General features: G+C 38.9%; 1 protein-coding gene across 1 annotated transcript; it reads left to right on the top strand.

Moving 5' to 3' along the window:
- The first annotated feature begins 5,254 nt into the window (after positions 1-5,254).
- LOC118845813 (ZW10 interactor-like) lies at positions 5,255-9,536 on the top strand. The gene is made up of 2 exons (XM_036753851.1): positions 5,255-6,186; positions 9,338-9,536. The coding sequence occupies exon 1, from the start codon at positions 5,264-5,266 to the stop codon at positions 5,963-5,965; it is 702 nt and encodes a 233-aa protein (XP_036609746.1). The 5' UTR covers positions 5,255-5,263; the 3' UTR covers positions 5,966-6,186; positions 9,338-9,536.
- Positions 9,537-14,771: the final 5,235 nt, after the last annotated feature.

The following is a 14,771-nucleotide window of genomic DNA, read 5'->3' as shown; positions in this document are numbered from 1 at the left end:
AACACAATTTACCAATCTTCAGACTTCAGCAAACGTCAAAGCAAGAGCATTAGGCACCACCACCTACTGTATTTTACATCTCACCCATCACTGCATCTAATAGAACATTCTATAGAGGAACAGAGGGGGAAGGATACAGCAGCTTCTGTGCCTAATATATTGGTGTCTCAGGGCATCCTGAGGGCATTAAGTTTAAAAAAAAAATCTGGCCGTGATGTCCTTTGTCATATATGTGCTATAAATTCTGATCCCTGGTCAATATTTTTTTGATTACCTAGCTAATAAACAAACATGGAGGAAAAGGAGCAGTGATTAGCAGAACTGATCAGATGCAGTTAAATGATATAGGAATAACAACTATTCAAATACAGGTCAGGGATAAAAATTGAAAAGTTAAAGAATATAAGAGCATAGCCAATTGATGTTAATGCTCATTCCTCTGCCTCCCCTACAAATGTTCTGTCATCGCCTTCATGTTCAGGTTCTGACACACATTTCCTACTTCCTTCAAATCATTTGTGGACATGGAGAAGATAGCAGCAAGTTCATTCAAGTAACTGAAGACCTATTGTATCCTCGTAAATCTTTGTGCACTCCTCTATAAATGCAATCAGGAAGATGAGCTAGAAACCTCAGTTCCAAGGGAGAAGCATGGTTAGAATGTTTCCCTAGAGAGGAGGGCTTTCTTAATGTATAAGGACTACATTATTAACATTTTCTTCTTTAGAATGCATCATTATAATAGTCTAGTGATGTAATAAATGGGGGGGATAAAATAAAAACTATAATACATACTAACTAGCAGTATTAGCATTGCTTTTTATCCACACCCTGATCCAGACCATATCTTAATTTCTCCTGCAACAATACCTATCCTACCTCCAGCTAAGTGGCACAATGGATACAGGACTGTGCCTGGAGTGAGGAAGACCTGAGTTCAAATCCAGCCTCAGATATTTATTAGCTGGGTGAGCCTGTGTGAATCACTTAACCTGTCTTCCTCAGTTTCCTCAACTGTAAAATAGGAATGACAACAGCACCTACCTCATGAGGATCAAATGAATAATATTCGTAATGTGTTTAGCACAGTGCCTGGCACATAGTAGGTAATATGTAAATGCTAATTACCTACCTCTCATTTTTCCCTCCTCAATAAAGTATGAGAGCCAATATGATATTAGCACGTCACAGAGTCCCTGAGCTTGATTTCTCCATTTTAAAATGAGGATGATAACATTTTGTACTACCTACTTCTAATTAGACAATACTCATAAGTATTTGTTTCACCTTTCATTTAGCAAATATTTTCAGGGTTTTTTGGCTAGGCAGGGCAATTGGGGTTAAGTGACTTGCCTAAGGTAACACAGGTAGTACATGTGTCAAGTGCCTGAGGTCACATTTGAACTCAGGTCCTCCTGACTCCAGGGCCGGCGCTCTGATCACTGTGCCACCTAGCTGCCCCTAGAAAATACTTCCTAAGTACCTTTTATATGGTTGGGATGCAGATATAGATTTGCGAGTCATCTGCATGGAGATGATCACTGAACTAATAGAAATAGTTGAGGAAAAAAGATGCTATAGAGCAATTAGAAAAGAGGTACGTAGAAGTATATACAAAATGATTTTACATATACATACATATTTGTGCCTAATGGTAGCCATCTCTAGGGTGGGAGGGAGAAAAAAAAGAAAAAGAAAAATTTACATGATAACTTTATTGTATGTTTAAGAGGAATAGCAAATTGTACATAATAGAGTTGCAGTTTCTTATGCAATCATTTTTATTATACTATGTCACAGAAATGCTTTTTTATTCCATAAATTAAAAAGAAAGTAAATAAAAAGAAAAGAGGTACAAATACAGAACGTCAAGGTATATGTGTGTTCATAGGAGGAAGGCAAGATAGGAAGGAGGTGGTAGGAGGATAGGTAGGAGGAAGATAAAGAGGTACCCATGGAGAACAGAAAAGAAGGGGTCAGAGACAGGAAAAAACCATAAGACTACTAAAGTCTGGATGGAATAAAGGGAAGAGGTGAGATCAAGAATGAGGAGGTTGTCAACAATATCCAATACCACTGAAAGGCCAAGGAAGATGAGAACAGGAAAAAAATCATTTAGTGACAAGGACATGATTAGTGATCTTCAACAATTTAATTTACCAATTTATTAAATGTCCGTCGCTTAGACATTAGGGGAGTTACTAATTTTAAGTAAACCATGATCCCTAGCCTCAGAAATCTTAGACTTTAGTATGTGCAGAATAAACAGGCAGGTAACTATCATATGTAATACAAAAAGAAAAGTATATCAGAAAGAGACAAAATAAAGTACCAAGCTTACATGAAAGGTTAAAGGCTATTAACCAAAAGTGGAGCTCAGAGAGGCCTCTTGGATGGAGTAGTGTTTGGGTTAGACTAGAATATACCCTTCTAAAGTTTACATATAGATATGTATATATGCACATGTGTGTATATGTATACATACACATAATGTTCAGTTGGTGTTTACATCCACATATATGATATATGTAATATTCACATATTGTTCTCAATATGTTGTGTATTTAGCAGCATAGTGGACTCCTAGAATGCAACTCACAGTCTATAACTTGGTAGATAAGCCCAGTTTTACACACGTGGTAGTTGACAGAATCAGGATTGGAATCCCAGTTGTTCTGGCTATTCCATCACACCACACTATGCCCCCTCCCACCCCCACCCTCAACAGATTTATAGGTTTATATTCTGGTAAGGGCTGACACTGTGATGAGGACTTTCAGAAAACGCTTAGTATGTTACATTTCACTGATTCAACATCATCACCCTAAGTACATGTTTTGAAGAGCCTCGTATGGCATAATTTGCGTAAAGTTCTTTATAAATTGCTATATAAATGCAAATTATTGTCATTATTTACTAAAACAAAGTAAAAGAGATTTAAAACATTATTTCTCTATTCAGCTTTTTATGCAAAAATTCCTATTGGACCAGATGCCAGTCTTATTTGGCTATATTTCTATTAAAGTCTTATTGGTCTTAAAATGTAAACTCTTGAGTTATGGATTGTCACATTGTTCTAATCCTAATGCAAATTTCCAAGCACCTACTCAGGTGTCATGCACACATTGTACACTAATTGGATTCCTGGCTCATCTTTTTAAAAATAATTTCAAAACATTAAGTAATCAGAGGCTTTTTTCTTTCATAGAAGACATTATATCATTAGACACAGCCCCTGCCCTGAGGAATTTACTGTTTATGAGGGACAACAACACAGCAACCCAAAGAAAGTCAGGTAATTGAACCAATCTCAAACCCCATATGCTGGCCTCATGTAAAAACAAAGCATTTTTTAAACTTCTATTCATTTTTCTTGAGCACTTAAATAAAGAAATATTCTAGCAGTTTGTTTCTGTGAATATATGAAGATAGGTGCATATATTTACTGAGTCAGAATACATGTAACAAGTACAATGAATGCCTGGACGTTGACAAATGTTGCTGTCTACTTTGACCTCCCTCCTCAAACCAAATAAACAGATTTAAAGAAAGATACAGCAAAGACAGAACATTCAAGTTCATTTTATAAGAGAGAGAACGGTTGTAAGAGGAAAGTTAAGCTTTATATTCCTCTAAGAATCTAGTTCAGGTGCACATCCCTAGCAATTCAATTCAAAAAACACTTATTAAGTACCTACTATACAGGAAGCACTGTGACAGATTCTAGGGATTCAGACAAAAACCAAAAACTATCCCTGATCTGAAAAAGCAAATGAGAGATATCCTTCATTGCATTGCTCATCAGGTCTTTGATTCACTTCCTCTTAGAAGGTACTCCCTTCTTTTAAAGAACCTTCTTATATTGGCAGTCTGGTTTCAGATGTTTTTGTCCATGATGAAAGAGGACCAATGGGAAACCTATTTTGGTTTCTAAAAATCAAGGCCGATATTAGAACTTCTTAGAAGAAATACAGTTACATGCATCAAATAGTCTGATGTGTTCAGTTCAATTTTGGACGCTTTATCTTGAGTTGAATTGCAGTTATATTGATTTTTCCCTATCTACTGAACCAAGGTCATAGACACCTATGTCACCTACTTCCCTTTCTTCCTCCGTCATTATTTTCACCACATTCCACAGTACTCCTTTGTACATCCAGATAACCTTCTATATAGACATCATATACAGCCAGATGCATAGTTAAGTAATCATCTATTCCATTATTTATCAAGGGTGGCAGGACAAAACAGGAGAAGGAAGAATCAGAAGGCCCATGTTCTAGGCCTAGCTCTGGGTGAGTCACTTTTCTCTAGAATCAACTTTCTCATCTGAAAAATGAGCACCCTGAGTCAGAGGATATCCAAGGTCCTGCTAATCATAGTACGCTATGATTCTACGATATTCACAACTTGATAAGAAACATTGTGGGGGATACAAAAAGAGTAGAAGAGGTGACTCCTCCACTCAAGGAGCTTACAATCTGGTTGAGGAAATAAGGAAAGCGCGTATGAAACGATAATATAGAAAGGAAGGAATCATTTACTAAGTGCCTACTATATTCCAGACACTAAATGATCCTCGCTAACCGGGAGGTAAGTGCTATTATCATCCCCATTTTACAGTTAAGGAAACTGAAGCAGGGGCAGCTAGGTGGTGCAGTGAGTAGAGCACCGGCCCTGGAGTCAGGAGGACCTGAGTTCAAATCCGCCTCAGATACTTGACACACGTACTAGCTGTGTGACCTTGGGCAAGTCACTTAACCCCAATTACCCTCCAACCCTCCCTCAAAAAAAAAAGGAAACTGAAGCAGAGAGCAAGCGACTTATCCAGGGCCACAGAGCAAGCAAGCAAGCGTCTGAGGTCTTCCTGAACCAACACTTAGCACTCTATCTAGTGTACCACCTAGCTGCTTTTAACTGCTGGAACTATAGTAAAAAATGTTGCTGTGTTCAGCCATTTTTCAGTCACGTCCAACTCTTTGTGACCCCGTTTGGGGTTTTCTTGGCAAAGATACTGGAGTGTTTTGCCATTTTCTCAAGCTCATTTTACAGATGAGGAAACTGAGGCAAACGGTTAAGTGACTTTGCCCGGAGTCACATAGATAGAGATCAAAGGAGAGAGCGAGTTGAAGCGCGGCCAATGAGCGCTCGAGGACCGTCGCAGCAGCCATTGGGAGGGCGCGGCTTCCCGCCTCAGCCAATCAGCGCTCGGCAGCTGCCCCCTCCGACATTCCGCGCTCTGGACTGCGGGTCTTTCAAAGCGATGGCGGTTGAGGATACTGGGGAAGGGGTGGCTGTGGCTGCCGCAGCGATAGCGGCGGGCGAGGCTCTGGCTTCCGCCTCAGCTGCCTTAGCAGCCCCCGGCGTTCAGGAGGACGTTTCCTCTGCTCTGCTGGCGGAGTTCTTGAAGGACTCGAGGAAGAAGGAGAAGTTGCTGTGGAGCCAGCTGCGGGTGGTAGATGCCCTTCAGGGCTTCCTGGAGCACGTGGACATGCCTGTGAACACTGAAGAAGAAATCCGGGCTGAAGCCGGAGCGGCCCAACAGCTCTGGAAGGACCTGAGGGCTGAGCACCAGAAGCAGGTGGAAGCTATTGAGGCTGCCGTGCCGAAGGCCCTAGAGCAATTGGAGGCCGGCAAGAGGAAGCAGGCTTCATTGGGGAGTGCTCTGAGGCAGGCTCGGGCCAAAAGGCGGGCTTTGGAGGAGTGGAGGAACGTGGCCCAGGCCCAGCGGAGGCGAGAGCAGGAAAAGCGAAGGCAGCGCTTAGAGGCTGGAGCCCAGGCCCAGAGGGAACACCTGGAGAAGGCCAACAAACGCCGGGCACAAGCGCTGACTCTCCAGTACGAAGAGCAGAAGAGCGCGCAGAGGCTTGGCACCTTCCTAGGGCTTCTGGAGATGCTGCATGGTGCTGAGGGGGATGGAGGAAGCGGAAACCTCTTTGGAAGTCCAGCAAGCCTCCTGCAGTAACCCCTCCTGCCTCCACAAAGGCATGGCCAATACAGCTGACAGCCCTTTTTTTCTTTACCAAGATTAATGAGGGGGTGGGCACCACCCCCTGCAGAGATTCCCCCCCCCCCAGGCTCTCTGCACAGACCACCAGGAAGAGACCACTCAGAACAAAGACTTTAGCCTCCCCAAAGGCCCCTGGCTTCAAGGCTTCCCATCCTCTGTGAACTTCCTCTTCCTAAGTAAGATTTTAACTTACAAAGATAAATATGTGTGTGTGTGTGTGTGTATACATACACACACACACACACACACATATATATATACATATACATATATACACACATGCATATATACACGTACAAATATATATAATGTGTGTGTATGTGTATAAAAACATAAGTAATGAGAAATACAAAAGTACCCCGGATACTGCTAGCAGGGGCCTTTAAAATGGAAAGATGGTAAAAGGATGTGAAATGGAGTGGGGTGGGGAAGAGGAGAGAGCAATATAATTTGGGAAGAGAGTTCTGTAAGAGGTAGTATGAGCTTGTTCCTTGCACCCAAAGTAGCAAGCCTGTATGAACAGGATTTGAAAGTGTGGTGTGCATTCTCTGTTGATAAGGCATAACTATTTGAAGACTTGCAGAGTGACTGTTCCAGAAGTGAAAACAGACTTAGTAATATTGGTGGTGTGGGTGTGCTCCCATGCGTTTTCTCTTCCAGCTGCAGCAAACAGGGCTTTAGGGCTCTGGGTAGCAAAGGGATAAAAGCCAGCCTTTATGAACAATTATATGCTATGAGGTTTGGTACCTTATCTGATCCTAAGTTGCTACTTCTTGTTATTACAACAGTAGAATCAAATTTTAGACCTATAAGTGGCCTTAGAGAGCTTCTAATTTAGTCCAGTCCGCTCAAATTATAGATGAGAAAATGGATGCCACCCAAATATTCTGTAACTTGCCCAAGGTAACACAGCTAGGTAATGGTAGAATTATGATGAGAAGAAAGAAAGGAAACAAGCACATATAAAATTCCAGGCACTATGCTAAGCATTTTACAGATATTATCTCATTTGAGACTTACAATAACGTTGGGATTTAGATGCCATTACTGTTCCCATTTTGGAGTTGAGGAAACGGAGTCAGACAGTGGATAGGTGACTTGCCTAGAGTTACACAGCTAGTGACTGAGGCAGGTTTTGAACTTGGGTCTTCCTGACTCCAGGCCCAGTGTTCTGGCCACTGTGCCACCTGACTGCCCAAACTGAAAAAAAAAAAGTCAAAGGGATATTTAAAAATAAAATTTTACATATTACGTACCCACTAGGCCATTCTGCCATAATATTTTTAAATGACCAAGAAAAACTTTTTTTCATAATTGTTTCTGTTGTATCAAATACTTTATGTTCAGTCCAGCTTTGGACACTGTATCTTTAACACTAAGAATAAAACTGTCATTTTTGTATTCAAATATTTTAATTGAAGAATTCTTGGAAACAAAAACTTCAATTGTGGATACAAATGAAGTCATATCCTTAGCAAAAATTATGACTAAGCAATATATTGTCTTTCTTACAAACATCCTCTGCCCCAGATTTCTGTTCTTATAATGTTCTCTTTTTGAGCAGGTAATGGGTCTTAATGGAAAGGCTCTCAAATGTTTGACAGATTTTTTTTCCCCTTTCCACCTCATTTCCTTTTTTTGTCGTACATAGTTCCTAACAGGAACAATCATTCTCAGGAACTATTACTATTTCACTTAAAAATTCATAAAACTTCTCCCTTGAATCTATGTTCTTCTGAAGGTAAAACCGAAATGGCAGCTACTATGCCTCTCTGCATGGTCCTTTCTTTGTTTAAAATGATCCATCTTATATTTGATAGTGAAACATTAAATTCGGCTTTCTGCTTTGGTTTCTCAGCATTCAAAGTCATCAACCCATTCCCCAACAACAAATCCATCCATCCATTCATCCACTTATTAAGTGGCCACTACGTGAAATGCTTTATGCTTACCATTGGGAGAGAGACAGAGATATTTAAGAAATAAGTCCTGCCCTCATGGAGCTTATAATTCAACAAAAGATACATGAGACATCTATCAATAAGCAGTATTATTAAATTTTCATAACACAACTAGAAAGCCTAAAATAGTAACACTGAAGCAGTATGCTATGGGAGGTCAGAGAAAGAAAAGATCATTTCTGATTAAGCTATACTAAATATTTGTTGTTCTGTCTTAATGTAGGGGTATCCTATCATGGGTCTATGATTGGCCTTTTGGATATTCTTTGTATCAACCAAAATTTTCACAGTCAAAACTGGGGGCTCTTCCCTGTGGAGATCAGTGTCAGTGGCAAAAGAGGCAGTAAATTCAATTACATCGTTCAGTACTACCTTTCAAATGAAATGTCTTCATCTACGTACAGAAAATAAAGGCTATTACATGATCAGACTTCTTTTCCTTTATTAGTGCACAGCACTATTTCCGTAATCAGCTGTCACCTCTTTCTAGCTTTATAACAAGGTTTTACTCAGTGTACTATATGTTTCAGCCAAACTAGCCTACTAACCTACCTGAATTCAATGTTCTGTGTTCCATTTCCCATCACTATTCCTTTGAATAGGTTGTCCCCCATCCCTGGAATAGAGCACTTTATTGTTTCTATGTTTTAGACTCTCTTTCTCCAAAGATCTTCTCTCTCAGATCAGGTGCCATGTCTTACAGGAAGGTTTTCCTAATCCTCCTAGCTGTTAATATTCTTTCTCCCCTTCTCAGATTATTTTGTATTTATGTAACTTTGTAAATCTTGTATCCCACTCCCAAGTTAGACTTAATGTCAGACTTGTTTGGGGGTCAGAACAGTCACCTGAGAAAAAATATTTTCAAACACATCAGTTCAACTAGAGATTGATTCAGGTTAACAACCTTTTTAAAACTTTACCACTCTAAATGTCAGAAGATTTCCACATTTCATTCCTAATCTTCTTCATCCATGTTCTACATCAGATGCTCTAATGTTCTGTTTTTATACACCCTACACATCTGCATTGTAGTGAGAGACATGTCCATTGTGGACTGTGGTCTAGAACCTTGTTGAGGTTCCAATTTTGACATTTAATTTTGAACCGAGAAAGGTAGAGGACATAAAGAAATTGTGCATGGCATCTGCTGCAGATTTAACATTCACCTCTATATTGAAAGTTGAATGTTATTTATCACTTAGTAGACTCTTAGTCAGGCATGAAGTTTAATGCCATGTTAGAGCTACTTACTGCTTGAAAATCTCCTGAAGTGTCTGCTTTATTTAATTTCCTATTTTGCCCATCAACAGACACTGTGCTTCCCAGGTAGCAAAATTCAATAACAGCTTTCTATTCTACATTACAGATGAAAAGCCTTCAGCTGAATATACAGGTTGCAAGTTAGGACATGACCTGCCTTCTTCAGATTTATCAGTATACAGCATTATGCCTACTCTGTAAAGCAAATCTGTTGTATGCTTCCAAGAGCCAATAAACGATCCATTTCCTTCTGTTCTCTCAACTTTTTTTTTTCAAAATAAAGGAAAAGAATTTGTTTAACATTTACTGGATGGATTGTTTATATAGTTGGTGCAGAATTGATTTAGTGAGGTTCAGTCTGGACAAAATCACAAGAAAAAGAAGTAGAAACCCCGTAAAATGAGTAAAACCTTGGAAAAGTGAGATAGAAAATTGTACAAAGCAGGAACATGAATGAATACCTCTGGGATCACTTATTCTCAATTTCTTAAGATAGCAATGGCATGGTTTTCACTATGGTCTTTTTCTTAACATGCATTGAAAAGAAAGAAGCTTGTACTCAATTGGCAACAACAGCAATTTACAAACATGAATAACCCAAGCAGAATCCATCTCTTAAAAGTATTCACAAGTCTAATTTCCTTCAATAAAAAGGAAATGTTTATTTCTAATTGCTGCTGTTTTCTGCTTGGCCAGTGTGGGAGAGGGGGGGAGGGAACAGAGATTGGGAGGAATTTTAAAGGAATTAATTATTTGACTTATGTTAGGAGTTGAGAAGATTCAAAAGAGGAAGAGGATCAAAGGTGGGCTGGATGATGGTAATGGACAAAAGAAAGATGAACTCAACTCTTACTCTGCCTTTATCTTGTCTTCTAAGGAGAATGATTGCTGGAGCAGGTGAGGCAAGAGAACTGGTTAATGGGAAGTGGAAATCCAAGGTTAAAGAGAAGATGTTAAGCTCATAAGTCATCAAGCTTGGAGCTTGATAGTTTATTGAAAGAACTAACATATTAAAATTTCTGAAAGACCTCATTAAATGGGGAAGTATAACAGGATTCCATGAGGCAAATGTCTTTATATTCTAAAAGGGAAAGAAAGAGTCTGTATGGAAACTCTAGGCCAGTGAGTTTGGCTTTGATTCTTGTCAAACTCTGGAAGTTATTGACCATTTCTTTTTAACTATAACCCTAGAAGTGATTAAAAGGATAATTTGTTGACCTGTAGAAAAGGAAACTGATCACTAAAAGCAAATGATCAAAGGCATTAATGCCAGACTATTCTAATTTTTTATAGGAAATGATATAAATATAGATGCCTTAGATTTCACAAGACTTTTAATAAAGTGTCGAGTTATCCTTCTGGTAAAGATGGACTCACAACCGGTAGGAAATATGATAATACAGTTAGTCAAATTCAAAACTTGCTGAGTGGCCCAAATTGACTGGGTCAGGGTAATGGATACGGATTAATTAAATCATGTTTAGTTGGAACAACTAAAGAAATATGTGCAGAGAAAAACTTGCTTAAGACTATTAGCCTTTGGGGCAGCTAGGTGGCAACAGTGAGTAGAGCACCAACCCTGGAGTCACATAAGATCAATTGAGTTGGGTATCTTTGATTGAGTCTTATTAGGTGCTAAGCCCCAGGCCCAAACCCCTATCTATTAGGTGCTAAGCCTATGTGGGCATGAAGCCCTCAGGGTCCTAAGGGGAGTTGCTAAGACCAGAGCCAATAGTAAGACCTTAAGTTCTGGCTGCTCAGATGATGTTTGATGATGGCTAAAGAGTGCATAAAAAGAGAGAACAGAGCTATTTGCTGGGGCTCCCACTCTTGGCGGAGTGCTGATGTGGAGACTCTGGGCAGCTGTAGTTAAGAGCCCTCCAGCTTGTAAACCTGGATATTCGGAGTTTATTAAACTCAGGTAATTATGCATTGAGATTTGAATCAGACAAGGTCTGTCTTTTGATGTTTGTAATTTGTTTGTATTTGCTCTGAAGTTCAGGGTGCTGGATTTTTCCCCTGAACTAATTGAATAATATTTGTATGCTGGATTAAATTGAGATTGTTAACCCCTTAATGTTGCTTTCCTTAGTAAAGCAGATCAAAAGAATCTGGGCTTGCAGCATTCCTGTTGTTGGGCTTGTGTTCATTTTTCACCCCCACAGTAGCTGCTAGCCGAATTGTTGAAACAAGTCAGGAGGACCTGAGTTCAAATCCAGCCCCAGAAACTTGACACACTTACTACTAGCTGTGTGACCTTGGGCAAGTCACTTAACCCCAATTGCCCTGCCTTCCCCCCATTAAAAAAAAGACTATTAGCCTTTAAGCTCAATTAAAATATATGCTTGCACACTGATATCAGTATCTTGCAATACATGTCCACGTGCAAAGATGTTTTCAAAGATGAAATGTATAAAATCTATTAGAGATCAGCATTAACAAATGAACATTTGCAAATAGTTTTGATGATACAGAACTTTAACTTTGAACCCCAATTAAGTGAAATATTATCCCCCCAAAATAATTCTATTCTCATAAGTAAATTTATGTTACAAAAATTATACTTTATTATTGTTGTTGTTATATTTTAATATCATTCATAAAATGTGTGAATATTTATTTCTCTGTTTTTACATAAGTTCCTGTATATAAATGGTTTTGCTTCTTGGCCTGTTGATGTTTAGTCATTTTTCAGTCATGTTTGACTCTTTGTGACACCTGTTTGGGGTTTTCTTGGCAAAGATACTAGAGTGGTTTACCATTTTCTTTCTCTGACTCGTTTTGCAAATTAAGAAACTGAGGCAAACAGGGTTAAGTGACTTGCACAGGGTCACACAGCTAATAAGTGTGTGAGGCCAGATTTCAACTCAGAAAGATGAGTCTCCTAACTCCAGGCCTGGCATTCTATCTACTGCACTGCCTAGCTGCCTCTGCCTTTTGACCTACAAAGTGTAAAATATTTAATACTGGCCTTCATTAGAAAAAAAAATTCTGACATCTGATTTAGCAGATGGTGTCTAGGGCAGTGTTCCAGGGACCTTCCCTTGGTCATTTACAATTGAAAACATCTTATCATTATTTGAATGCATCCACAGAAGGCATCATTTTCAGATTTGCAGATTACATGAAGCTAGGAGGGATAGTGAATATACTGAATGACGTTCTAGATCTAATACTTTGATAGAATAGAGTAATGGTTCAAGTAGAATAAATTGGAAATTAATAGGGATACATACATGTAATTTCATAGAATTCAAAAATTCAACTTGGCAAGTACAAGATGGGAGATTTATGGCTAAAAAAGAGTTCACTTGTCTCTCTGTGCGTGCGTGCGTGCATGCGTGTGTGTGTGTGTGTGTGTGTGTGTGTGTGTGTGTGTGTGTAAGAGAGAGAGAGAAAGAAAGAGAGAGAGAGAGAGAGAGAACTAAAAAAGCTAAGGCTATCAGGAGAGACATGCTATCAAGACTGAGAGAAATGGTTCTACTGTACCCTGCCCCAGATATCACATTTTAATAAACTCCCAGACACATGGGATAACTTCCAAAAAGAGTTCCCAGGAAGATGTGAGGGCTGGAGAATATAACAAACAAGGATTGACTGAAGGATCTGGGAATGTTTTGCCTGAAAAGGAAAGATTTTGGCAGGACATGATAGAAGTCCCAGGATCTAAAGAGCTGGGATATGGTAGAATAATTAGACTTGACCTATTCAGTTCCAAATGGGTAGTACTAGGAGCAGTGGATGGGAGTGATAGATTTGGACCTGCCATGAAGAAAATAACTTCCTAACCATGAGAGATGTATAAAAATCAAGTGAGTTGCTTTGAAAAGTACTAGGTTCCTCCTCATTGGAGATCTTGAAGTAGACATTGGACAGCCATCTCTCAGAAACTTTGTAGAGAAAATTATAGTCATATATGGGTTGGATTCTATGGCCTCCGCAGTCTTCCCAAGTATGATATTGTGTGAGATATATATGTATATATACATATACATACACATATATACACACACATATATACATGTACATATATATGTATATGTATTGTAATCACCATTACTTACACAATATAAGGCACTGCATCTGGATTCAGAAGATCTGGATATAAATCCCAAGAATAATATTTACTTTGTGATCTTGGGCAAATAATTTCATTTCTCTGAGCTTCAGTTTCTTCACTTGTTTGTTTGTTTTAAAGAATACTAGCTCCAGAATCAGAGAGCCTAGGTTTATATCCCATAACTGAAACATTACTTATGTGACTTTGGGCAAATCGCTTCACTTCTATTGACCTCAGACTCTTCATTGTAAAAGGGGGCAGGGTTTGAATAAACTAGCTGGCCTTTTAGCTTAAATCCTATTAATTTATGAATTGTGCTCAGATCCCTAATGTTCTTTGCAGCTCTAAACCTTGCCATTAGGTAAGGCACCATGTCCTGCTACCCTATCAGTCTTACTTAAAACTCCTGTCTCTTGGGTCTAGGGTTTAGTGAAGAAAGCAAATTTTGGTCAATATTATATCATTTCTTTATCTTATGTGCTATAGAGGATCTAACTTCAAGACACCAGGATTCAAGTCTCAGCTCTGCTACTGTTTATAATGACCTTGGACAGTTAATCTGTCTAGGCCTCAATTTTCGCATCCACAAAATGAGTGTGTCAATCCAGATAGTCTCTAAAGTCCTCTAATAGTCTACGATTTTGCGTTCTATGAATCTTATGGCTCATGTTGAAAATTGGCTGGTTTACTACTAAGTCTACAAATGTGATAAGTTATCCTTAAATTCAGAAATAAATTTAAAATGACCCAAATCAACCAAAATATATTCACACATTAAATGAAGTTTATTATCAATGCAAATATTCATTTATCTGCATTTGGGATAAGCTGATAATAAATGAATAAATAAAACCATTAGACCCCAAATCCAGCAGCCTTCTGTTTGGCATACTTATCCCTTTGCATTTTTCTGTATTTTGTACTGTTGATCCTCCTGTTCCTTCATGAAATTCAACTACTCATTTGTCTTCTGTGAAATTGTTCCCTATTTTTTTGTTTCAACCTGTGATTACTTCACAGTTGCACCATTTTTCACTTGCTCCCTAAATGTAACGAGCAACCCAAGGCTCTATCTTTCTCCCTACTTCTTCCTTTGGAGATTTCATGCCATCCTACGGCTTCAATAATCACCTCTATGGGGATAACTCTAAGATATATCTATCCTCTATTTCTACCTCAATTCGGGTCTTATACTTGCTAGTGAACTTCTCAGGGGTTGTAGCATCAATACTTCAAATTGAATATGCCTAAACATTTACTCAATACTTTCTCCTCCTCACTATACTGAGTGATACTACCACCATCCTAGTCACCCAAACTTGCACTTTAACATATCCTGATCATGTTATTTGTGTATTTGTTTTGTTTCTCCATCTCCTATTAGATCATAAGCATCTTGAATAGTAAAGGACCATTTTTCAGCAGCCGCTAGCATGGGGTCTTACATGTAATAGGTGCTAAATATGTGACAAATGTAATT

This window comes from Trichosurus vulpecula, chromosome 4 (genome assembly GCF_011100635.1).
Source record: "Trichosurus vulpecula isolate mTriVul1 chromosome 4, mTriVul1.pri, whole genome shotgun sequence".
Classification (NCBI taxonomy): domain Eukaryota; kingdom Metazoa; phylum Chordata; class Mammalia; order Diprotodontia; family Phalangeridae; genus Trichosurus; species Trichosurus vulpecula.
Note: the sequence above shows the minus strand (reverse complement) of the source record. Positions and strands in the feature narration are given on the sequence as shown.